Below are 24,145 nucleotides of genomic sequence, written 5' to 3'. Positions count from 1 at the left end.
ATTTGTTACTTTGTTATATTTTTTTCTCTGTTTTTGTGTGTGTGTGGGTTGAGAGAGAGAGAGAGAGAGAGAGAGACAGCGAGAGCGAGAGAGAGAGAGAGAGTTTGGAGCTTCATGATGCATTCAGAAAAAATGGAAATGCGAGAGAGAACATTGTATCCTGAGGTTAAAATTCAAATATGAGTCACATGTTAATTTTGTTCCCTCAGCCTGCTCTTCAGCAACATGAGATGATCAAAGTCTTAGAAAGGAACAATCTAATGCAGCACGGTTCTACAACAATGCGAACAAGCTTTATACAGCACAAACAGTTAACAAACATTTCCCCCCACTTTTTACCCCCAGTGAAGCCATAGATCAGGCCTGTCACATTTGAATATCGATTGACCTCTTTCTGCATCTCACATTTTGTCCCAGCTGTGTAAGTCATCCTTCCTTTTCAAAGTCAGGTGTGAAGTAAACTTGGACAGCCATCTTTTGATTAATACTTTGGGCTAAAACTTTTTCAAATTTTTTTTTTTAAACGCAACCCACCCAAGGTCATAATTAGACCCATAGTAACGCACTTAACAACGAAAATGCCTTTGTTCGGCAATCTCTGGCAAGTGACGTCACTTACAAAAATTTTTAGGGGAATGACATTGGTAAAAACACAAACTAATAGTGGGACATTGTCATTGTGAGTTATTCATTCACCATCATTTATCATGACTTGGAGAGTTTTGCTTGTGGGACTTTGTGGTTGCATGTATACAAAGAATTCTTCATTGAAAATATTTTTACAATAAAAATGCCATTTTATCGATTGACATTTAGAGACTGCTTTGTAAATGAAACGTTTTTTAAACATTCAACACTTCACTACAGTGTGTCATTTAACACACAAGGGTGGTAACTCATATCTTTATTGACCAAGTCAAAATTTCTGATCTTGTGTTTTGCGTACCGCTGCTACAGTTCATTAAAATATTTGTATGAAAACTGGACTCCTTTTTTCAACTATTTTTCCTTTCATAGGCACACCGGCATACTTGACAAAGGTGACTGTTACTGTAAATATATATTCATGTCCTATTTGCTTTTATGTAAAAGAAATGAATGTTAAAACTTGATAAATCACAAGTATTTTTAGTTTCTTAATCTGGCTGCATGAGCTGGAAAAATCAATCTCAGAAACAACTACAGTTGCATTTCTGGACTCTGATTGGCTGGTAACGGCCTCGCCACAAAAAACTCAACATTCAATCATTTTTCCTTGTTTGTTTTGGAAAAGATGACTAAAGATAAGGATGTACTTTGTGGTCAATGTGTATGTACTAGAAAAACATTACATAAGATTTAGGAACAGAATATCGTGGCTAGCTTTTGCACTTCAGAGGAAAAAAAATCACAAGAATTTTGAGCCGTTCCCCCGGTGTATTACTTTAGTAACACACAGTTCAAGTAGATCCCTTTTCCATTTTACTTTTCAACTTTAAAGTGGCTTACCTACTCCTTAGTTATTGTATTATCCAGCTGAAAGATGGAACAAAATCAAAGCCAAATTCAAACAAGGTTCAAGTTGGGGGGTGGGGGGGGGGTTCTCCACAGGACTACAACGATACCCGTTTGGATTGCCCGAAATTGAGCCTGAGAAGAAGCGCAAATAAAGAATATCTACAGTGGAAATGTTTTCATTTTAACTAAAATTATTCTAATAATAAAAGTATTTGGACAAATCTGATATAATCAGGTAAAGAAATGTGCTATGTTGTTAAAATTAGGAGGTGAATGATTGCTCGGCCAAGGACACTGTATTTATATTTCTTATACTAAGTAACAATTATCAATACTGTAGTGTGTGTGCGCGCGTGTGAGCGCGTATGTGTGTGTGTGTGTGTGTGTGTTTGCGTGCGTGTGTTTGCGCACGCGCGCGCGGGGGACAGAGAGAGAGAGAGAGAGAGAGAGAGAGAGAGAGAGAGAGAGAGAGAGAGAGAGAGAGAGATTCATGACACATGGACAAACAAGGAAAACGAACGAGAGAAGGGTGCATCCTGAGGTTAAAGTTCAAATTTTTGAGTCACATGGGTGAAACCAGGAAATAGAGAAGTGACAGTTGTCCACACACACTTGTTCATTAGAAAGTGCTGAGGTACTTTTTGATTCAAAATGGATGATCTAACGATGATTGCGGACCAAGTGGAGCATGTGTAAGTACGACATGAGTTTTGCTTACTTTTGTTTACTTATAGCAGACTTCAGGTTGGGGCCTGTGACAGTTGTTTGTTTTGTTTACTCCCCATTCTGTTCGGCAACATGAGCAGGTTAGAAAGCCCCAGCATTATGATGCAGTACAATTCCACACCAATGTAAACTATCTTTAACACATACCAATAAGAAACATTTTTCCCCACAGGGAAGTCATTGTTCAGGACTGTCACAATGGAATCTCGATTGACCTCTTTCTGCATCTCACACTTATCCCTGCTGTAAGTCATCCTTCCTTTTTGCATTATTTTTTTTAATAAATAATAACCCAGTCCAGTTTTCAAGTTCCCGATTACGTTTTTAGCATAAACATGAAAACTGGACCACGAAATTATGTTTCTATAAAAGTTAGTAGCGTGTCCGCGACCAATGTTTACCATACTGATTTTTTTTCTTATTTTTTTTACAACGTCATAAACTTGCACTGTTTGCTTAAAAGGTTTAGAAAAAGGGCAGCAACGGCATCGCTGCTCTATAGAATGAGCGGGTACATGCAAGGGAAACACTTTGGAACCTTCTCCTACTCATTTGAATCAATGTCATACCACTTCAGGAATATAAATGGAAGAAATCCATGAGAAAGAAGCCAATTAAGGACAGTGTTGCATGACCAGATACAGAAGATGGTGCTGTTTCTCATTTTATTTAATCCTGAAGATTTTCCCTTTTGTGTATCTGTCTGAGTTTCTGTTGCCGTGAGATCTTTCTCAAGTCAGGTTGACCTCCCAAACTGTCTTGTGAACAGTTTTATGCCATTTTTAATTCGACAATGTGGTGATTATGACTGAGCGCTAAACTGAAGCAAAAACTGAGTAAATGTGGGGCATGGCCAGGAAAAAGAATCTGAGGAAGTCATCAATCGATATGCCTAGTCTATTTTTCTTTACTCGAAGAGAGAATGTACAAACGACATTAAACTCTGAACTGAAACGAATTTCAGCATGCTGTTTTTTTTAAACCTCACAAAATGAAACATTTTAACATGATTTCAGATTAAGTCAATGTCTGCTACATGATTAAAAGCCAAAGTGGTTAGTTTCGTGTCATACCATGTATTTATTTTAAATATATCAAAGCATCACTTTAAATAAAGTCAGTTTTAGCATGTGTCTGTCTTGCAATTGTTAGCTTTGGTTGTTGTCTTCCAGGTGCTGATTGGCTTGGTACTGTCATTCCTTCAGAAAAGAGCAAAACCATTGGCTATTGACCATAGATTTCCTTTTCTTCAAGGGCGTTTTGGCATTGTGGTGTAAGTCAATCACAAGGAGAAAAATTAAAATGCACGTTTTAAAATAGTCCGTAGGACGTGTTGTCAGTCTTTCACTCGTACAGTTTATTTTTCAAATAAGGCCATGTTTTCTTTGTTCATGTTCTTGGCAGACCTCTGGACACCATAGGTAGCCTGAGCAATCGCTGGTCGTACGGGTTCGCCTTTGGCGCCGTGTCCTATAGCGTCCTGCTGCTCTTCTCGGAACATTACATTCCTTTTACTGTCCCACCCTGGGCCAGAGGTACTGACACTTTCTACCAATTGGTTCTGCTCTGTTGTTCACACATCAACCGATAGTGTGTTTATGGTCCCCAGCTGTAGTTTACCTTGTTGGAGCTTTGGAGGTGGGACTTGTGAACTTTCCTTTCTTTGCCTGTTTGTCAACACCCTTCAGAGCAACTGGAGCTGTACTGGGAATCCTGTACTCTTTGTGTTGGTAAATATTCCTCCACAGAGCATGCTTCAATATGGTGTGAAATAGCCAAAACGCTATGTGGTTGTTTGCAGGCTTACAATTACTGTGTGGGACACATTCACATGCCCAGATGGCAAGGTACGTGAGTACAACTGCTATTAGGTGAGTACTATGCCCACCTGACATGTTTGTTTGTATAACTTTTGATGCCTGAAAATTAAAGTATATGTGTGTTTCCAAAAGATTTTGGGGAAATACCAGAAGATAATTGTCCAATGGCCTTGTATCGTCTCTCTCGTTTTTCTTTTGGGACGATTTGTCTACATGTTGGTCAAACATGTCCGAATACATCTAAAACTGGAACAGGAGGTCAGAACATATATCATGTCATATCTACAGTCACCAGCTCAGTATTGTCTTGTTTTACAATCAATGCATTTTACAACTTATTCTTGATTTTGAAGATTGTAATGTGTGGGGAAAAAACACTTGTATTAAGTATTAATATGCAAAATGTGTACCACCAGGACCCAGATGAACTGACTCAGCATCATCAAGTGCAGCATGTGAAGAGACTCCTGAGGAAGAAAGGTCCACACAGGTAAAATACAGTCAAGAGTGGAATACTTGTGAAGCAGTTCTGCATTTAACTACCGGTATTCCAAATCGAAATAGAACTGCAGTCATCTCAGCCCTGTTTTGCCTCTCATGTGCATTTAAACACAAACGCGACGTTCTTTGGATTTCAATCGATTTTCATGTTTTAAAAATGCATCATTATTGTTGCCATGTTCATCAGAATTTATTGACACAAATGTGACTCACACTACACTTAAAGGTTGCAGCACAGTCGGAGACTACATACGCAATGGTTGAACCCATTTTATGTTGCAGCAAGGTCCGCAGCTGGTTCCAGAACAGAGTGTATGAGTGGGATCCCCACTTCAAATTCCCAAACAGAATCATTGGCACTGCCATCATATCTCTCATCGGTTTGTATACGGTAAAGAACAGAAACAATTGGGTGTTTTATCCGCAAAGTTGTTGGTATCAAATGCTACATACCCTCTGCTATTGCTTTTAGATGACCCTGGCTGACTACAGTCTCAGTAATATTGCTTTTAACCAAGTGATCAGATGGAAGGACACGCTCAAAGACTTGGTGACGTCCTGTGATCAGACCGAAGCTTTGGGAGCCATGATTCCGCAACTGGAAGAATTCATCAACGTGTCCAGAAGTGAGTTGGCCACAAGTTCTGCATAGAGTATTATGCAAAAGCGTCACTCATTTTGGTTACTCTTTGAACAATTCTGTAATGATCATATGCTGTATCACTCCAATGTCGAGCACTAGATTGCACACCCTCTCCAAGGTATAATTCTTCATTATATAGCAAATATAAATTTACTTTGACAAGAATCCCGAGCAAAATTTTGCCCATGCACCACCTCTCTAAAGTTTTGTGGACTTTCTGTTTTTGTGTAATCCTGTTTATGGTGTCTGTACTGTTATTCACTCTTAATTCAAACAGAACAGAAAGTCAGAACTGTGAGGCAGATGTGCATATATAGTCAAATCAATTTGTGAGAAAAAAACCCCCAAACACTCAAAATACTGTATAGAGCTTGATGCTAAGATTAGAATGAATTAAATAAACTTGCTTTTATATAAATGCAAATAAGTGAGTGCATAATGTAATAAGAGTGATGCATGAAGAAAGAGAGGATCCATTTAATTTTGTTTTGTTTGCCCTTGGCCTGCTCCACCAATCCATTTTCTTGATCTGCACCTTTTATCCAGACGAGCATCAACATGCCATATGGCCCTTCTCTTAATCTATTACTTTGTTTCATTCTAGAGACATGGTTAGCAACCACCATCTTTGCTAGTCTCAATTCAGTTGCGTACACGCTCCATGTACTGGTATGTTACAGGTAAGTGGATCAGTAGAATGCAATTAATTCATCCGTGCAAACTCAGACATGCCCCGATTCATCATTGTGTGTTGCTTCCAAAGGAAACATTTAAAGAGACTTTGGAGAGGAGAGAGAGGTTTCCTCCCAGAGAAATTTCTCAAGCCCAAGTCTGCTGTCAGCGTGGTGAGCGCGACACCACACACAAGTCATTTACTGTACAACTTTCGAAGTGACGAACTTTTTATGGATTTTGTGCAGGCCTCCATCGCACGCTACTCTGGATGGCAAATCGCTTTTACGCTCTGGGGTAATAATTGTAATTTCTTATAAAATGATATGAATATCTCTTTTAGGATTAGATTTTGAGATCTATGTATGTATTTATTTATTTAAATCATGTTTCAGGTTATCTGATGGTCCACTCCATTCACTTCTTGGTTGCACTGTTGGTGGTGTATGTGATTGTTATTCCGATACAACATGGAAAAGCCCTGATCATGCTGTCTAACCTCGGCATCCTCATGTAAGTGTATGTGGCAGGCGCAACGTAGAGGGAGTAAACACACGAGCAACCACGTGTTTATTTTTACGTCCTATCTCGAAATAATTTTTGAAAAATGTTCAGTACAGCTTTGCAGGTTTTTGGTCACTTAAATGGCGAAAATAGTTTGAAAATGATTTATCTTGGTCTCATCTATATATATATATTGCACGTCGTCCCGCACGCGGTCTGTCCTTCTGTCTGTCCCTTTTCAAAACGTACCTACTTCACCGCGCCGCTGCGCGCCGCCACTGTGCCGCTCAGGCAGTGGCTCACTACGATCGCGCGGGCATCTTAGCGAAAAAATGTTGTCTACCCACAAGCATTGCAATAAAATTGTTAGTTATTTAGTAGAGCTAAACATCTCTTTATTTTCGCGATAAGCAATGAAGATGAACAAAAAGTTGAACCAAGCAACAACACTTTTGTGGGCCGAAGGCCCACCTTACCAGCCTTCCACAGGAACTAGCTGATGAGCCGCCCGGAGGGCGGCGAACCACCACCTTACCAGCCTTCCGCAGGAACTAGCTGATGAGCCGCCCGGAGGGCGGCGAACCAGCTAGTATATTATATTTCAAAAACCTGGTATTTGAACAGGGTGTGTTGATTTTTTTGATGTCCTCTGCATCATCAATATGACAACATTTACTCTGTGTCTTTTTCTTTGTAGCCTAACTGTCAGTCTGGTGATAGCCATGGTGATCCTCCAGATAGTTTTGGTCCAGATTTTTTTTCTCCAGGACAAATTGTCTCCCACTGATAAACACAAACCTTTGGCTCTCAATAACAGGTAGGTAGTGATGGTTGCATATTACAAATATAATATGTCAACCAGGATTGTGATGTAAGTCCCGAACTCTTGATATGTAATCATTCAAAAATAATGTACATGGTTGTATATTATCATAAGGTATCTCACTCGGCACGAAAAATGCAATATATTTGTTAAAATTAAAGTAGTTGCCGGGAATCACGGTGGTCGGCTGGTTGGCACGTGAAGTACAGGGTTCGATTCAGGCCCAGCCTTCCTGTGTGGCATTTGCATGTACTGTACTCCCCGTGCTTGTGTGAGTTTTCTACTGGTCCTCTAGTTTCCTCCCACATTCCCAAAAATATGCATGGCAGGTTAACGGAACACTCGAAATTGTCCCTAGGTGTGATTGTGTGCACAAATGGTTATTCGTCTTTGTGTGCCCTGCGATTGGTTGACAACACTGAAGATAGCTGGATGAGCAAATTAGAAAATGGGTGGATGGATGGGTGAAATAATTACCATTTACATGAGTGTGTCAATTGCTGAAACGTACACCACATTCATCTTAACTATATCAACCTGGAATTAAGCATGGAAATATGACTGCGGTAAAATATGAATTTTGTTCTTTCTCTTTTGCCTTCAGAAAAGCATTCCACTGCTTCAACTACTTTTTCTTTTTCTACAATGTGATCATGGGGATAAGCAACTGCATCATGAGGCTGATGATCAGCATTGTGCTGGGAACATGGCTGGTGTCCCGCATCGACCGTACAATAATGCAGAGAGGATATGAAACCATGGATGCTGGTGAGTTTAACTCTCTAATATGATACTCTGGACAACTAAAAGGGGACAGATTATGGAAATTTGGCAAACCGTATCGTGGGATCACACAAAAGCCATTCATATGCAATGTGGGTGCTCAGGTGTGATGCACTCTATTAAAGTTGGGGCAGGGGTTGAGGGTTGATGGCAGGTCACCCACTCAAAAGGACTTATTTCAGCAATATAAGAAATAAATGTGTAAAGTTTACGATACTTATTAAATTGAAAGAAAGTGTATACTTTGGAGAAGCACCACTTACCATTAATAGACAGTCATGGCAAAAAAGTTATTTGTATTTACAGTACTTTTCTACATATAGAACTGTGTAAGAATCAGTATTTCTGTATTTCTCAGGTTATAGTACATGGATTGGGATGATCTTTGCTGACCACTATCATAACAATCCAGTCATGGTGTGTTTCTGTCAGCTCCTTGTCTCCACCATCCTGGACAAACACACACTACCTATATACTCCTCATTCAACAACACACCAACTGGTATGTAAATACTGCCCAATGCATGTAACTGCACATGCGAAAACACAATAATCCCAAGTAGTTAGTATTTTCTGTTGCTCATATTTCCTTCTCCTTTTCAGAATATTCTGTGAACAGTCGAGCCAGGAGACGTTGGGCATTGCTTTACACCCTCTTACGGAACCCTCATCTGATCCTGTATAGGAAGCACCACCTCTCCTCATTGGGGACCTTGGACACGTCTCCTTCTCTTCAATCGGACACAATACTGCAGGCTTGGGTCATGGCTTCACAAACGCAGAGCCACAAGACCACGTCGGCACCACTGAGCACTGAGGCACAAACGCCAGAAGGCTAGAATAACTTTTGCACTGATGCACATTTTGTCAGTGTTTGGAGGTCTGTCATCGAACTTGAATCTCACTTTGTATGTACTTCGGTCTGTAATTACAGAGAAGTTTCACAGCTTGAAATTCTTTCAAAATGAATTAATGCCCACAGTTGGTAGTACAAGTTTGCTTAACTCCTGTGCTGACTTTTTATCTAAACAGCAGAACTAAGTAGCTGGTCTGACAACAAGTTGGACGAATGAGCAAAATATTAAAACAAGTAAAAAATATATATAAAGTTAAAAATATAACTAAGTGTATTATTTTTTATATCTATAACATTGCTGAACCGGTCATCCTAGGACTTGTTGACTTATGGCGTAGAAGTTGGTCCATAATTTTCCATGTCAAAATAGCATATGCAGTATACGCTGTTTGTATGATGAAAGTGAACAGTTTGGTGGAGTTGTGACAGACTTTGTTATTTTCATTATTGTTTGTTCGCCATTACGAACTTGTTAGACATTCACATCATTGCTGAACAGGTCATTCTTGGACTTGTTGCATTATGATGGCACATAAATTGACCCATCATTTTACTTGCTATGTCAATATGTAATTATTTTTCATTATTTTCTGTTCACCCTTATTAACTTTTACACAGTGTATGCTTCTTTTTGTTATTTTTACCTAACACGTAAATAATAAAATTGCCATCGAAAGTGATTCTTTATATATTATTTTCACTCATCTGCAACTTTCGAAGTAGAACATGTGTTTTCCGAACATGTACGACTGTTGATTAATAAACAAATGTGTAATGTACACACATTTGATTTTCACAAAATACTGCTAAAGGGTTGGTCGCACAAATGGCGAACTTCCGGTCGTGGTCCTTTTGACGAGAACACGGTTTGGGGAAATAATCAGAACGCGCTTAATTATTTCACTATCTCCGAACGCGGCGGGACACCGGGCAGCGACGTGTGTACACATTGGCTACCACTACGACAGGTAATTCTGGCACAAAACTATCTCTTCGTATTCTAATTCATCCGCTGATGAGATTATTTATAGTCCTTACACGACAAGAACAATGTTTTTTCCCCATCCTTTGCCGCTTTGCCGCTAATGGCTAATTGCTAGCTACAGGGTTTTACTGCATCCTGCCAATATCAGTCTGCCATTTTTCCGAATACTTTTAGTGACGTAATTTAATGGCAAATTGTGTTTCAAATGCATATGTATTTGAAATGAGTTAACAAGGAAACCCCTATTGAGATAAAAGAGAAGATAAAAATAGCATCTACAACCTGTTGCATTACCCCTAAACACATTCAGTCTACTTGAACATGTTTAGAGACCAGTTCCATTAGGTCCAATTGTTACAGGTTGCACATTCACCGCGGGACTCCATTTCAAGTCGTTCTGGCCTTGTGTGGAGTTTGCATGTTCTCACCAGCCCTGCGTGGGTTTTCTATGGGTACTCCAGTTTCCTCCTACATTCCTAAAGTATACACAATAGGTTCATGGAAAACTCTAAATTGAAACAAGCATCTCCTTTGGGATCATAGTCCAGATCTGTTCTCAAGAAGAAATAATTAACTTAAATTTAAATAATAGCAGAAACTGCAAATAACGTAGGCAAACAACATCATCAACTATCAACACTGAATATTTAATTTTTCAGTGTTTTTACATTTTGCGAGACACTTGGCCTTGTGCTTTGTTGAGGAACTTTGTCATTCTTGGTGGCAGAGAAGCAAAGGGTTCCGATCAAGGTTTTTTTTTTTTTTTTTTGCATTAATGATACTACTTTATAAATACAGTATATTTTAAAAAGCTTGCGCACCGTCTGAAGTGTATTCATGTACCCCCTTGTGTATGAGAACCACTGCACAAGATATATGACAGAAGACTTCACTGGACATATTTCTCAAAACTACACAAGGTTTCAGTTAATAATCACAGGAAAAAAACAAAAACTGTGGAACATACTAATCATCCCTTAGTTCACTGGGAGAATAATGCCAAAAATACCCCATTAATATATGTACGTTTGTAACGTTAGACCTTAAAAATCTTATCGGAATTAATTTTTTTGCTTTGCTCAAGATAGCATATCCAGTACACGGTGGTTGTTTATGAAAGTGAACAGCTTGGTGGAGGTGACACAAGCTTTCTAATATATTGTATGGATTGTTTATTTGTTATTTTCATTATTGTCTGTTCACCCTTTCTCACTTGTTACATATTCACATCATTGCTGAACAGGTCATTCTGGAACTTGTTGCATTATGATGACACAGAAATTGGCCCATTATTTTACTGTCAAGCTGACCTGAAATTAATTCTTTTGTTTCATCTAAAACAGGATGTCAGACAGCGAGTCCATCAAGAAAATGCTGCGTTCTGTACTCCAATCTAGCAAGGAGGGTGTGAATATTCAAAGCCTACAGTTTGAGTACCGCTCACTCTGTGGGGAGAATATCCCGTTGAGAAAACTGGGCTTCCTCAATTTGGAAGACTATCTCCGAAGCATACCCTCTGTGGTGCGGCTGGATGACCACAATGGAGAAGTAAGAGCTTGTTTTGAATTATCAGGCGTGCCTAATGGTAAGTATTTTTGGTGTTGTCTCTGGTGGGATTAATATGGGGATTTTCAATTAATAATGCTATGGTTCAAGGACTGTGTACTATGTATGCTATGTACATACAGCAGAATTTCTTCATGAACCAATAGTACCAATACCAAACAATAGTCAATGAATTAATCTTGATTTTTATTTATTAATGTTTTTAAAGCTAATACTTCATTGTGTTTCAATACAAAACAAAAAGTCTTAAAGCGAAACTAAACCCTCAATTTTTAAAAAGAAAATATCAACTTCTTGAAGTGAACGAGATCGGCAAAAAGAAAACTCATAACTAAGCTCATGCGGATGATGATGTTTCTGATCATGGTTTAGTGTGTAGCTTTGGTGCATCTAATGTTGCTTGTCCTTGCTGAATATCTACTCATGCTAGTTTTGTTCCTAAATGGGCAGGCGTTGGCAAACACCTCACATTTTTGCAAATTTCCATTCCCGTGAGCGTGTAAGTGGCAGCCTCCACAAGTGACAGACAAAAGTACATTATGTGTGGACCACCCTGCAGCTGCACTCTGTGCTCCTCACCTCTTTTATTGTAAGAAGAAAAAAAAAAACCTTACATCTCGGTCATTGATGTTGCAGTGCTTAACCAAGTTACAATTCACATAGTTGGAAGGAACCATCATTTCCCTTGCCATCAGTCTGTATGGTTGCATTCGAGAGAGAAGTGTTCCACAGATAGATGCATGCTGCATCACTTGCAATTTACTTTATAGTTGAGATGCTACGCTAAAGTATGCAGTGAGACAGCACACATCGCCCAGCTGGTAGCACGACAGAAGAGTTCCAAGAGATCGGGATGCTCCCAAATCGTCAACTGCAAGATGAGATGCAAAGCTTCCGACCCTTACATGCGTCGTGGTAGGACATTCTTAAAATATCCAATACATAGAACCTGCTAACTGCAGTCTCACTCTCATTAAAGTCCAGTAGATGGCAGATTTGCTCTTCAAAACCATTGCCTAGCTACTTTATCGGGTTGCTTGCTCAAAATGACTCCTTGCATGCACCTAGGGTGGCCTGTGTCCTCTCTACGGCAGCCTTCAGGTGGCGGTGCTTTGAGGCCAGCCAACCGCTTTCAACCCCATGGTGGCTACAGAAGCTTCAGTGCCTCACATGATGTCAAGTCCAGGTACCGGTACATATTTTTTGGACCAACTGCATTCAAGAGTTTTGACGGGGGAAATGTGTTGAATTGTGTCTGTTTAATCATTTGAATCGAATTATTTTTGATGATTTTTCGTATGGTTTTTGTCATGCTTTAATATTTTGTTTCTCCTTCTGTAATGCTTTTGATATTTGATGTAAAACACTTTAAATGGTCTTGTACATGAAATGTTATACACAAATAAACTTGTCTTGCCTTATTTGGGACAGTTAATGTTTTTTTCCCCTTTTTATACTTAATAACTAAGCTCTGTCCCCAATTATTAGGCAAGCCGGCCAGTCCTTTATGCTACCAGTAGAGCACAGACAATCAGCGCCTCAGCCAGTTGTGAAACCGTCTGCTGCACCTGACAGGTGATATCGAAAAAGTCCTACATCCATCTTATTGGTCTGTGGTCTCTTCTCAGCATATATTTTTTTTTGTGCAAGCGGAGTAAGCAGCCGAATTTGTTCTGTTTTTAAGTAAAGTAACACTTTCTTAATTATCTCTGCAAACCATTTCTCGGCTGAATTTTTCCCATTTTAATTAAAGTGTCATTTTCTTTTGAGATTGTGTAGAATGATCGTCAAGTCATGACTGTGACTTTTAAATAAATCCATTTTGCAGGGCCAAGAAGTTGGTAATGCCCCAGAAACCCAAAGGTTGGTATAAACATCAGATTTTGTTAGCATCAATCACCAAAAGTTTCTGTATTATTACCCACTTCCCCTCAATTACGTTGAAAAAAAGACTTCAAAAAGTATGGAAAAAAGAAGTACTGTATTGTAAATGCTCATCAAACTGAATATACTAATAAAACAATGATTTGTAGTCCTCAGTTCAGTGGGTATTCACAGGTAATAGTGCTGAGTCACAAATAACTGGAAAAACATCTTTCGTCAAACATAGATGACCCCCCCCCCCCTCCAAAAAAAAGGACAAAAGCTTTCCTGTTATTTTCACATCACGCAGTACAGAATACAGTATATTGGTCACTGTGGAGGTTACAGAGCACTTCACCGTGTTCATATTTTATCATTTAAATGTGCCATGATTTTTGTTGTTGTTTTTGAAAGAACATTTTCCTCAATAAAATGAAGAAGGCTCTGTTAACAGCTATCAACATTTTGATGACCTTTCACAGAGAAACCAGCCGAACAAGTCTCTAGAAACAACTGCCCTGAGGTAGAGAAAATATTCTTCTGAGCTTTCTTGACATTTTTTGTGCTCCTTTTTGCATCCACACTGGGGGGGGAAACTGTTTAGGTTTTTTTTTTTTTTTTTTTTTGCTTTCACAACACACCGAGAGAACTCGGTAAATAATTTTACATGATAGTTGAACTTAATTTTGTCTAATTGTACTTACCGGTCACACACATCATACACTATAACATAATATCAAAAATCCTTACATTTTCAAGGTACCGTTTTGATTGACACTCTAAAAGAGGTACAATTGAATGACAAATATATTAGGAGACCTTGAATTGAATTATCGGTTTGGTTGAAGACATTTTTGCAAAGTTTCAATGTCAAGAAAAGTGATTTGGTTGGGAATTCCCTTCACACAGTCAACACTGTATGACAAGACTATGGTCCAGAGAAGATTAATCCAGCTTTTGAAGAAGTACTGCTCTGGGCTGTGGATCTCGAAACTGCCAATTGTCTTCAGTGAAATGTTCAAGCAGCAGCTCCCACCTCAGGCGCTCAATGATCTGGAAAAGTGGCCACACGTTTGTATGGTGAGTCTGTAAGAATGACTTGTGGTAACCGCAGCTGTATTTGAAAAATTCATTTTATTAAAATTACGGCGAACTATTTTCCAATATACCGGTCCTGTTTGCTCCTTTGCTCTTTTCAGGTAGAGAAATCATGCAGCAACAAAGGCGACTTCCTGGTTTACCCCACTCTGTCTTTTTCGTCTGCGCCACAGAGCAGCCTGTCTGGAGGCCCTGCAGAACCTTCCGTCAACTTGAGCACGATATGTACATTAGATTCTACACAGGTGTCCACCTCCGATTCTAGAGTTGGCTCCATAGAGACCGTAGCCAACCCGGCACTCACTTTGGCTTCACAGCCAACAGATCATTTTACATCTTTGGAGGTGTCACAAAAGTCAGGCAAAAGTCTGGCAGTCACACCTGACGTCAACCTTGAACAAACTGCTCATCCTTTGGCACCTACAAGGAAATATCCTCCAAACACCGACACTCCTGCAATTACTCCTTCTTGTCATACTCCCTCTGAAGATTTACTACCACAAAAGTCCACCTCATCATTGAACTCTCGCCCTTGTCCTCCCGTTAAGTCTTGTGCTGCCATTTTGCCCGCTGATGTGCGTCAGAGACTAAAGGAACTTCTATCCAAGTACACGAATGGGCTGTGGGTCCATGCGTTGCCCAAACTTTTCATGGATGCTTACAAGGCCCCATTCCCTGAGCTTTTTATGGATAAATTATCTCTCCTTCCGGACCTCTGCACTGTGGAATACCCTATTCCACATGACGGCAAGAAGGTAAGTGGTTGAGAGGGCACTTGGAGCACTACATTCATGCATGCTGTCACGAAGGACTATGTGTTTTGTCTTTCTTTCATTATTTAACTCATTGGTAGGGGAGGTTTGGAGACCACTTGTGACAAATATTATTCTGTGAATGTGTTGTTGTTTGGATCAGGCCATCATATATGCACCCATGACAGTAAAGCTGGAAGGAACTGAGAGTACACGCAGTCAAAACACCAGTAGCCACCAGCTTCCATCTGGTCTGGAGGTCACTGGTCCTGTAGTTCCTGCCCGTCTAGTTCATCCCTCAATGCAGTATCCATCTGTGCTGGTTACTGATGCCAAAAGCAGTAACGTAGTTACTATAAGGTATGTCTCAACTTTTTTTTGTAAATTAGAAATCAAGAAGAAAGAAATGTTCACATTTCTACGAATCTTCACGAGATTACCGATAAATGGGCGAAAGGGAGGAGCAGAAGTTTGTCAGCAACAAAAAATATTCAAGAGTAGCCCTATGCTATACGGCTGAAAATGTATCACAATATCGATTAATTATTATTTATTTTAATATTTTCTTTTCCCCTTATCAAAATTTAAAATATACTGTATATTGAAATGGATTACAAATAAAATAAAACAACACAAAACTTTCCAGAGTAAAAAAGTAGTGATATGGTCAAATAAAAAAAATGTCAAGAAATGCAAACTTTTAATGTGTACACAGTAATGTGCAATGTTGTTCACATCACTTCTGGCAGCACATTTATTTGTGAATGACATCGGCCCAAAGTAGTTTCGTTTATACAGTTACATTAACCTTCATTCATTTTTCATGCAGTATCAGTGTTGCTCTCTCAGAGTACATGCATTACAGTTCACCAACTGTTTTAGGTCCATCTTAACTTGTTTGTGGGATTATTATTTCCAAAGGACATTTTATAGTTTTACCTGATTGTGTCTTTTCCCTGTGCAGGTATGTTGGTGAGGGCTATTCCACAGCCCAGGAGGCAATGGAGGATGCTATGCTTTCCTTGTATGAACAAAGCACCACCTTCCAGCCTCTCTCAGAGCTTGCTGTGGGTCAGCTCGTAGCAGTCAAGGGGGAGAATGGCAACGACCTGACTCGAGCTCAGGTTATTGAAGTGACCAACAACATCATCAAGGTAACCTGTCTGCTTGACCGTTTGATTGTTTAATTACTTATATTCTATCTACACTGTTAATGTAATAACAAGAGGAAAGGTATTAATTTCCTGATCAAGATAGTTGGAGGAACCTCATGTGGGCTTTTTAAATAGCAAATAGACAGGTGGGCGTGTCAGTGAAGTTTGCCGGTTTATCATGCGCCAGCGGCTGGGCCACCCGTTTGTCATTTTAAAGGTCCCGTCATTCGTCAGCAAAACGTACTGTACATCCATCAGTGACTGATTGACTGACGTTCTGTCAGTACAGACGGAATACCCACCTGTTAAATAGTATATTGTCTTCAAATATAAACAAATCAGTTCAGCAATTGCAAAGAAGCAGCACTGTTTTTTTTCTCCCATCAGGTTTACTATGTGGATCACGGCTTTGCTGCGGAAATTCCTCAAGAAAATCTTATGCCTTTGCACCATGACTTCCTTTCACTGCCCTTCCAAGCCACCACTGTTAGGCTGGCAGGTACACATGCTATAACAAAATATGTGTTGCAATTTGTAAAGGCTGAATGTTTGTTGTCGCTCTTATGCTAAATATACGATTGTGCAAGTAGTCATAATGTGGCCAGTTAATTTTGCGATACAATTTTTTAAAAATTGGACCTTGATACCTTTAACTGAACGTTTGCCCTCTCCTCTCAGGTTTAGAGGCATTCAGTTCCCATCCTGCTGTGTTGTCCTGCTTGGAGAAGTTTGCGGTTGGAAAGATTTTGCTAATGGAGATACTTGGTTCTTCTACTCACCCAAATGACTTGCCTGAGGTGTTGCTCTATGACACCTCACAAGATGATGACATCAATATCAACTCTGTCTGCTTAAAGGAGCTGCAAGACAAAACCATGAATAACCCCTTAACTGTAAGTGTGATGACGCACGCTGCTGATGGGTTTTATGTTTGTATGTTTTGCAGTCTTCATACAGCCTAAACCAGCAATGTGTGCTTTTTTTATGAAAACCATGAAAAATGTGAAATGTTTTGACACTTGTAATTGGTCGACTTTCTTTCATAAGCGAAGGTCTTCCTTTGAGTCAATTATTGCTGTGTGATTGTCATTTATCTCCTGCCTTTAGGTGAATTCTATCTATCAGGGTGTATGTGTCACAAATATTTGCGCGGATGGCATCGTCTTTTGCCAGCTCCCCTCCAGAGGAACCACAAGACTTAGCAAGTTGTTAGAAGAAACGGAAGCATTTTTCTTCTCGCGGGTAGGTTACAAAAAACCCACACTGCGCTTCTGGACATAGTTGGCATTGCGGTGATACTCCATGACTCTCTTTTGGTGTATCTGCTATTGATTTACAAAAAGCTGCTTTCAGGCGCAATATGTCACATTATTAGTCAATTTTTCTGCAATTCTGATTTTAAAGAATTTTATCTGTTCCCAACAGATGACTTCTGAGTACTTGGTTTCTAAACCCTTCAATGGCAAGATGTGTCTGACCTGCTATAAAGACAAATGGTGTAGAGCAGAGGTATGCTTGGTTTCACTGTCATCCTATTGACGGTTAGAGGTCAGTGACTGAGCAATTTCAGACATCAACCAATCAAAGTTTTTTTTTTTTATTTCCTACAGACATGTTTATCATTTTGTGTTCTAAGAGTGTGGATTTACTGTGCCATGATCTCCCCCTTCCTGACTGATGTGTTCTTTGCATATTTATCACACTCAAAGAAAAAAAATCCAAACTTGTGATGATGTCATTGCTCCCTGATACTGGTTGGATTGTGGTTTCCGCCTGGGAACCCGCCCATGAATGCCATTTTTGGCCAGTATCTTTCTGATGGTAGAGTGGTGAACGCTGACTTGGACTGAGGCCAGCGGGGTCTGCAGTCTTAGGTTTTTCTAGGTTCTTTTGCAACCTACTGGATGAGTCGTCGTCGCACTCTGAGAGTAATTTTAGCTGGGGGGGTTTTTGTTTGTTTTTTGAGGGGGAGTGGGATTAGACTGAAGAAAATAAATCTCTTCATTTAATTTTGAGAAAACAATTTCTCATTGTTTTCAGATAACCAACCTTCATGGCAACAGGGTCATTGAAGTGGTCTTAATTGATTTGGGCGTCATGGCAACAGTAGAGGTCACTGAACTTCGAGAGATGCCCCCTCTTTTCCTCCAAGACTTTGCCCTCATCCCACCACAGGTTTGCCTCCTTGGAGAAGATCCTTCCCCTCCTATGACATCCGGATCAAAGCTTCTTTCTGTGAAAGTTAAATTCGCTGCAATTACTGAAATAATAGTACCGTACTTTTCAGAAGACTTAACACTCTATATTGTGAGTGATTCTTCATCTGTGACAGTCTGAGAACTAAAATACTTTAGAAATGATGTGATTCTTTTTTTGCTGTAAAAATATTTTATAATCAGTGAAAATTTAAGATACTCCTGTGTGCTTTGCTCAGGCCATCAAATGTCGTCTGGTGGATGTGACCGTTCCAGATGGTGCCTGGAGCCTAGAAATTGTTTCCTGGTTGAAGAATGCTGTCCTGGGGGTTGACGATTGTAAAATGAGGGTAACTTAACTGTTCGCTTTGGTTTAGCAAAAAGGGGTTCCGATGAGGGAAGTAGCGTGTGATTAACTGTATATCGTTAGTCATTGTAACGGGACTGCCCATTATTCTGGGTGTACAAGGCTGCTTTCATACTTGTTACCTTTTGTTCGGTTGAAACCAACTAACAAAGTTTCATCCAAATAACAGCATAGAGAACACACAAAAATATGTATAGTCTGTGGCAGAAGCACTGCCACTTGTTTTTGTTAGTGTGGCGGAGGAGCGAGTGTTGCGTGCACTGGCGCCACATTGTATAACAAAACATCTCCAATGGTAAAAATAGCTAATCAAATTACATTGTTTGGAGAAACATGCAATCCAATCAGGTCGGGAACTGAAGAATAGCGTTTTATTTATTTTATTTTTTCTTCCCTCCCCCTTTTATTGTCCAGCCTTGCCACGTAAATGCTATGCGATCTGGACTATAATGTATTTTTGTTTTAAACTTCCAGCACTAGTACTACTCGTGTGAGCCTTTGGCTGCACAACTGTGACACCATCACATGTGCTGTGTGCGTGTGTTCAATGTGACCTTTGAACTACTTTTCCTGTTTTAGATTGTGAAGTTGGAGGAGCAAAAAGAAGGCATACTTGTGTACATCTACCTATTTGTTGCTGCTGACCATGAGGACATGCACCAGAGCATCAACCATAGGTTGAACGACCCAGAATTATGGCGGGCACTCAACAGCAAAAAAGGTTGCACGGTTACTGGAAGTAAGGACACCGACTTGCTCACATGACTACCCCCAACAGACAAATGCACAAAAAGCTTAACTCGTTGTTCCGGTCAATGTTAACCATTTATTAGCATGCTTCTTTGTTGCTTTTCTTCAAATTGCAGATGGCAGTGATTCAGTCAAGAGACTGGTTGTGAGCAACCCAACTTGTCTTCATCCACAACTGTGTGAATCATCTTCAGCAGAAACAATCACCACAATGCCGCCACCTCTGGAGCTTCCCCTGGTGTGTATAGAAGGAATTTGTATGTTTTTATTTGAGATTTTTCTATTGCACAAAATGTGCATTGGGCCCAAAAAGTTTGTGAAACACTGGACGGAACACAAATATTGTTTTGGACCACTATATAATAGAACAACAGAAACGTGATTAGTGTCCTGAACCACACACTCATTACATTTCCTTTATGCTGCATTTTTCAGCTTGGTCAGAACATGGATGTTTATGTACCAGCGGCTTGCCATCCTGGTTATTTCGTGCTGCAGCCGTGGCAGAACCTGCATAAATTGGTCGTGTTGATGGGAGAGATGATGCTCCACTACAATCGGGCTGTCACCACCACAACTGGGCAGATCAAGAAAGGACACATCTATGCGGCCAAAATAGGCAATAAGTAGGTGACTGACTTGATGATGTGGTTGCGTGCCATTCGAAGGGAATAATATATTTTACTCCTTGTACTTAATCTGTGACTGCTTCCACTCAGTTGGTACCGTGCAGTGGTGAAGGGGATTCTGTCCAACGGCTTGTTTTCCATTTACGAGTTGGATCATGGAAAACATGAACTCGTCCGCAGCTCTTTCCTGCGACCTTTGATTGAGGAGTTTCGACAGCTGCCTTTTCAGGCCATCATTGCGCAGCTGGCAGGTAGGTTGTAGACTTTGTGCTTGTCAAATTCACATTATTTACCGAACATGTTTTAGTGGAAGTCTTTCACCTTGTTAAGACTCTGAAGAGAGAAGATGGCACAGTATCGCTAAAATCTTGGTCCTGGCATGAGTTCAAGCCAGTCAAGGACAACTTTATTGTCAAATGTGCTGTATGTTACACACGGATGAAATTTCCTCCCTCTTAATGCCCCTCATCCTCAATATAAGAACTTGATGAAGGTGACCAGGAAAATAAATAAACAAATTCACGCATGCCAAATATGCAGAGATTTCCTGTATGCATAAAGAAATGCATGTTTCCATGAATCACTTGTGTTGACGCTTTTTAACATACCGGTACATGTCAGATTCTGCCATGTTTCGAGCAAACTTGTGCCCTCTGTCTTCCAGGTGTGCCAAAGTGCCAATGGTCAGAAGCCACGTCCTTGGTCTTCAGGAACCATGTGGAGAAGCAAGCACTTGTGGCACAAATTGAAAATGTTCAATATGAGTCCGATGTTCCAGAGGAACCATGGGAGCACAAATTAACTGTGTATTTAGTGGACACCAAAGTAGATGACAAGGACCTTTGGATCCACACCCTCATGGGGGACATGTGCACTGAGCCATCTTCCCTTACTTAGAGACATACCGATGTTTCTAATGTTGGGTTTAGTTTGCTGCACCCGATGCATGTTATTGAGACATTTGTTTTTGTGCATGTACTGTTCTGAAGCTATACTTTTGAAATATGACACCGAGTTCCCCCCTTTTTGTTGGCATGCCTCTGTTTTAAAAGCTTGCAAGTGCAATTAGAAAAAAACTTGACACTGGATTCCTTCTTCAGTTATGGTTCGTTTTTTTGTTTTGTTTTTTCAAGTGGGTTTACATTTAACAACTAATTTCCAATCTAGTGTATATTTTCAACGTGGGTTGCAATTTTAGCATGAAAAAATGGAAAAGTGGGATTTCATTTGATGTAGATTATTTTAGCAACTCGAGTTCATAAATTGTTTTGCTGGAATGAATTTACAAAGTATAATATAGAGTCGCATTTCTCCTAATTAAAAAAAAACGTTTTTGGAGGGAAAGCTGAAACTGATTAATGGCACGTCCATTCATTTCAATGGGGAAAGATGATTTGAGATGTGTTTGGATGGTTGTAGAATGAATTCAACGTGCATCTCTATGCATTGGTGTGGTTTGCAAATCGGCATGCTTTAAAGTGAATGTGTGTGAGTTGCCCGCCAAATAGTTTTCCGATGTATAGCCTACACGTGTTTTTTCAGATAAGAATTTAGAATATCTATGCCTTTGCACAATATTAACAGTAACTTTGACTTTTCTACCGCGTATGAACGGAACTGGCTCGTAAACCGCGCGGTCCCTGGAAATAAGGAATTATGAGCGAGAGCGTCATTGCAGGAGTGACAGTGCAGTCTGCTTGGGGGTCGGTGGGCGTGACTTATGATGGGAGGAGGCCCTCTCGGCTTTGCCCTTTGCGGGAGATGACTTCGAGTAGAGCCTCCTCAAACGCCCAATTGGAACCTAATGTCGGGGCAGGCAGCTTTCTGAGTCCGCTCCATTCTGCACCAATTCTCGGTGTTCGTGACCGCGCAGCATGGACGGTGTCGCGTCGACGGGACTTGCGTTCCATCCCCGCTTCGTGTAGCCGTTGAGGGGCAGCCCGCATCGCCTGTCCACGCCGCTCTGAGGGAACCATATCTGGTCAAAGTATTCGGTGCTGCTGTCACCCAGCCGGACGGTCCGGCTATAAATAGCGCTGCTGGAGGTACGTAAATACATGCAAAATAAAAGTGATGCTTGTGGAAGACTTTACTTGAGTAAAGTTAGGACAGAGGCTAATGAACTGTGTAAGTTAATACACATTGCAATCTGCGGTTCTCTTCAATTTGAAATCGTGTCTTTGGGGGGCCCCTTGTCAAGACGCAATTGTGACTGACGTCTGACAATCTTACTTGGCTTAATCGACTGCGTCAATCCTCGTTTTGTCTCACACGGCACCCTACCAAATCAATGCACCTACAAAAACATACTAGAGTTGTTCTTACTCAAGTGTTGAGTCGACCAGTATAAACGCCTTGCATAATTAGGATCAGTCAACAAGTGCTGTGAGATGCAACAGTTGTCTGATGGCATGTTGGCCTACATAATCGTGTCTGCACAAATTCTAGAGATGTATGACCTTTGCGACATGCAAGGTCGGACTTTTAGTCTCCCTTTGGATTCATCTGTTATGATTCATCTGTGCACATGTAAAAAGTATTGTTAAAATTAGAGAAAGTTTCACAATTTTCCTATTTAAAGGTTATCTCTAACATAAAATCATAAAAAGTGATTTTCAAAATAATATACACTGTATTTATATTTTTTAACTTCTTTTCTACAAGTCAGTACAATAAGAAGTTAACTGCTGTATAATGAAGCTAGAATAAAGTAAAATTACTCACCCGTCACAACTTGCATAATGACGCTGTAGTGTTCATTTTATGCTAGTGTACTGCTCATACACGACCGAGCAGACAGACCATTTCCGATATTGCAGAAACCTATTTTGCCTTAAGGATATTTGATCCTGAAAATATTGCGTTTCTATGGCTAGCAAATGTGTTTTAATGTGAAATGTGCCCGTTGCGATGTCCTTTATCATGTTTTAAATACAGAAGATTGTTGAGAATGTGCACCCTTGAAACGTTCCATAGTCGCGACGAAATGCACAAAACTTCAACGTCACCAGTAAAATGTTCCCCATCTGCTCGCATATACGAGTACCTGCGCGTGAGGCTGATCTTTTTAATGATGCTGACGTCATGTGCTGTGACACTCTGAAGACACTGAGCAGGATTCATCTGCTGGGCAGTTTTACAACAAGTCCTGCTGCTCGCTCTGTTTTTATTCATTGATTTATTAACTGCAAAGAGTTTTTGGCTTCTCTTATGATATCTTTACAGGCCAATGTTTTGTAGTTTATAAACATGAGGTTTATTTTTAAACATGAAATCTTTTTACACTGTGCAATAACACGAATGCACACCACAACACTGACAGAACATACTGTACATCGTTTTCCCGATCATCAGTGGTATCTATGGCAGATGACCGATTCTTCAATTTGTCCATGAGAAAGTGAATTTGTGTATCGTACCCCTATTTGCATCATAGCGGATTTGTCGTTGCATTGTCGATGCGGCCCAGTTTCAACGCAAAAGTCTTTGAATGACTATTTTTCACAATTTCAGCTTTAGCTGTTATGTCCTGTTCACCCAGTGTCATCCCAACTAAGCAGAAACTTTGGGAAAGTTGCGTAAATACAGGACCGGCTCTGTTTGCTATCTGCAGAGCAGGTCAGCTTCTTCCACAGCATTATTTGGATTTTAGCCCCATTCTTCATCTTTGCTTTTCAAAACTTGTCTCATCATGGATGGTGCTTCGAGAAAGCTGAGTTAAACAACCTCCCCACCTTTCAGCATGATCTACAGTCATAATAAAATAGAACCTATTCAGTGCGGCGTTATCGAGCATGTTTATTTATAATTTTTTTTAATCAGATTAGGTTTGGACATTAGATATTGGCCTCGATGAAGTTATTTTTACTCCTGTTATCTAGAACTTTGCTTCTCAACTCTTGTCACGTGGGGACCCGCATTTTCTCATTGTAGCTTAGCCTCGACCCATTTTAATAGATGT

General features: G+C 40.1%; 2 protein-coding genes across 3 annotated transcripts; both read left to right on the top strand.

Moving 5' to 3' along the window:
* Positions 1–1,966: 1,966 nt before the first annotated feature.
* On the top strand, positions 1,967–9,505 carry stra6l (STRA6-like). Of its 2 annotated transcripts, none has more exons than XM_052083529.1 (18): positions 1,967–2,189; positions 2,396–2,468; positions 3,396–3,496; positions 3,628–3,758; positions 3,833–3,953; positions 4,025–4,070; positions 4,176–4,301; positions 4,460–4,533; positions 4,827–4,935; positions 5,017–5,170; positions 5,792–5,867; positions 5,951–6,032; positions 6,108–6,156; positions 6,255–6,372; positions 7,061–7,180; positions 7,791–7,954; positions 8,402–8,471; positions 8,573–8,727. In XM_052083529.1, coding segments are annotated over exons 1-18 (1,656 nt in total). In that variant the 5' UTR covers positions 1,967–2,148; the 3' UTR covers positions 8,574–8,727. The 2 variants fall into 2 exon arrangements, with proteins under 2 accessions (XP_051939489.1, XP_051939488.1); XM_052083528.1 differs by having other exon boundaries at positions 1,971–2,189; positions 8,328–8,471; positions 8,573–9,505.
* Positions 9,506–9,571: 66 nt separating this feature from the next.
* Positions 9,572–21,494, top strand: tdrd7a (tudor domain containing 7 a). Its single transcript, XM_052083503.1, has 22 exons — positions 9,572–9,793; positions 11,154–11,358; positions 12,147–12,291; positions 12,445–12,562; positions 12,865–12,951; positions 13,205–13,239; positions 13,722–13,762; positions 14,149–14,319; positions 14,439–15,092; positions 15,253–15,449; positions 16,054–16,243; positions 16,631–16,742; positions 16,922–17,136; positions 17,351–17,485; positions 17,669–17,752; positions 18,284–18,418; positions 18,678–18,788; positions 19,385–19,544; positions 19,672–19,793; positions 19,991–20,181; positions 20,275–20,435; positions 20,849–21,494. Exons 2-22 carry the CDS (start codon positions 11,155–11,157, stop codon positions 21,079–21,081), a joined length of 3,501 nt encoding a protein of 1,166 aa, XP_051939463.1. The 5' UTR covers positions 9,572–9,793; position 11,154; the 3' UTR covers positions 21,082–21,494.
* The last annotated feature ends 2,651 nt before the right edge of the window (positions 21,495–24,145 follow it).

Source organism: Hippocampus zosterae, chromosome 13, assembly GCF_025434085.1.
Source record: "Hippocampus zosterae strain Florida chromosome 13, ASM2543408v3, whole genome shotgun sequence".
NCBI classification, from domain to species: domain Eukaryota; kingdom Metazoa; phylum Chordata; class Actinopteri; order Syngnathiformes; family Syngnathidae; genus Hippocampus; species Hippocampus zosterae.
The sequence above is the reverse complement of the archived record's forward strand: the minus strand, read 5'-3'. Positions and strand labels throughout refer to the sequence as shown.

What these genes read in the sequence shown, in the direction of transcription:
- stra6l (XM_052083528.1), top strand. Translation starts at nt 2,149, where the DNA reads ATGGATGATCTAACGATGATTGCGGACCAAGTGGAGCATGT. An exon ending in TGTCCCACCCTGGGCCAGAG is followed by an intron (nt 3,759 to 3,832) that starts GTACTGACACTT and finishes TATGGTCCCCAG; the next exon opens with CTGTAGTTTACCTTGTTGGA. An exon ending in TCTAACCTCGGCATCCTCAT is followed by an intron (nt 6,373 to 7,060) that starts GTAAGTGTATGT and finishes TTTTCTTTGTAG; the next exon opens with CCTAACTGTCAGTCTGGTGA.
- tdrd7a (XM_052083503.1), top strand. Translation starts at nt 11,155, where the DNA reads ATGTCAGACAGCGAGTCCATCAAGAAAATGCTGCGTTCTGTACTCCAA. An exon ending in CCATGAATAACCCCTTAACT is followed by an intron (nt 17,137 to 17,350) that starts GTAAGTGTGATG and finishes TCCTGCCTTTAG; the next exon opens with GTGAATTCTATCTATCAGGG. An exon ending in AAGCATTTTTCTTCTCGCGG is followed by an intron (nt 17,486 to 17,668) that starts GTAGGTTACAAA and finishes TGTTCCCAACAG; the next exon opens with ATGACTTCTGAGTACTTGGT.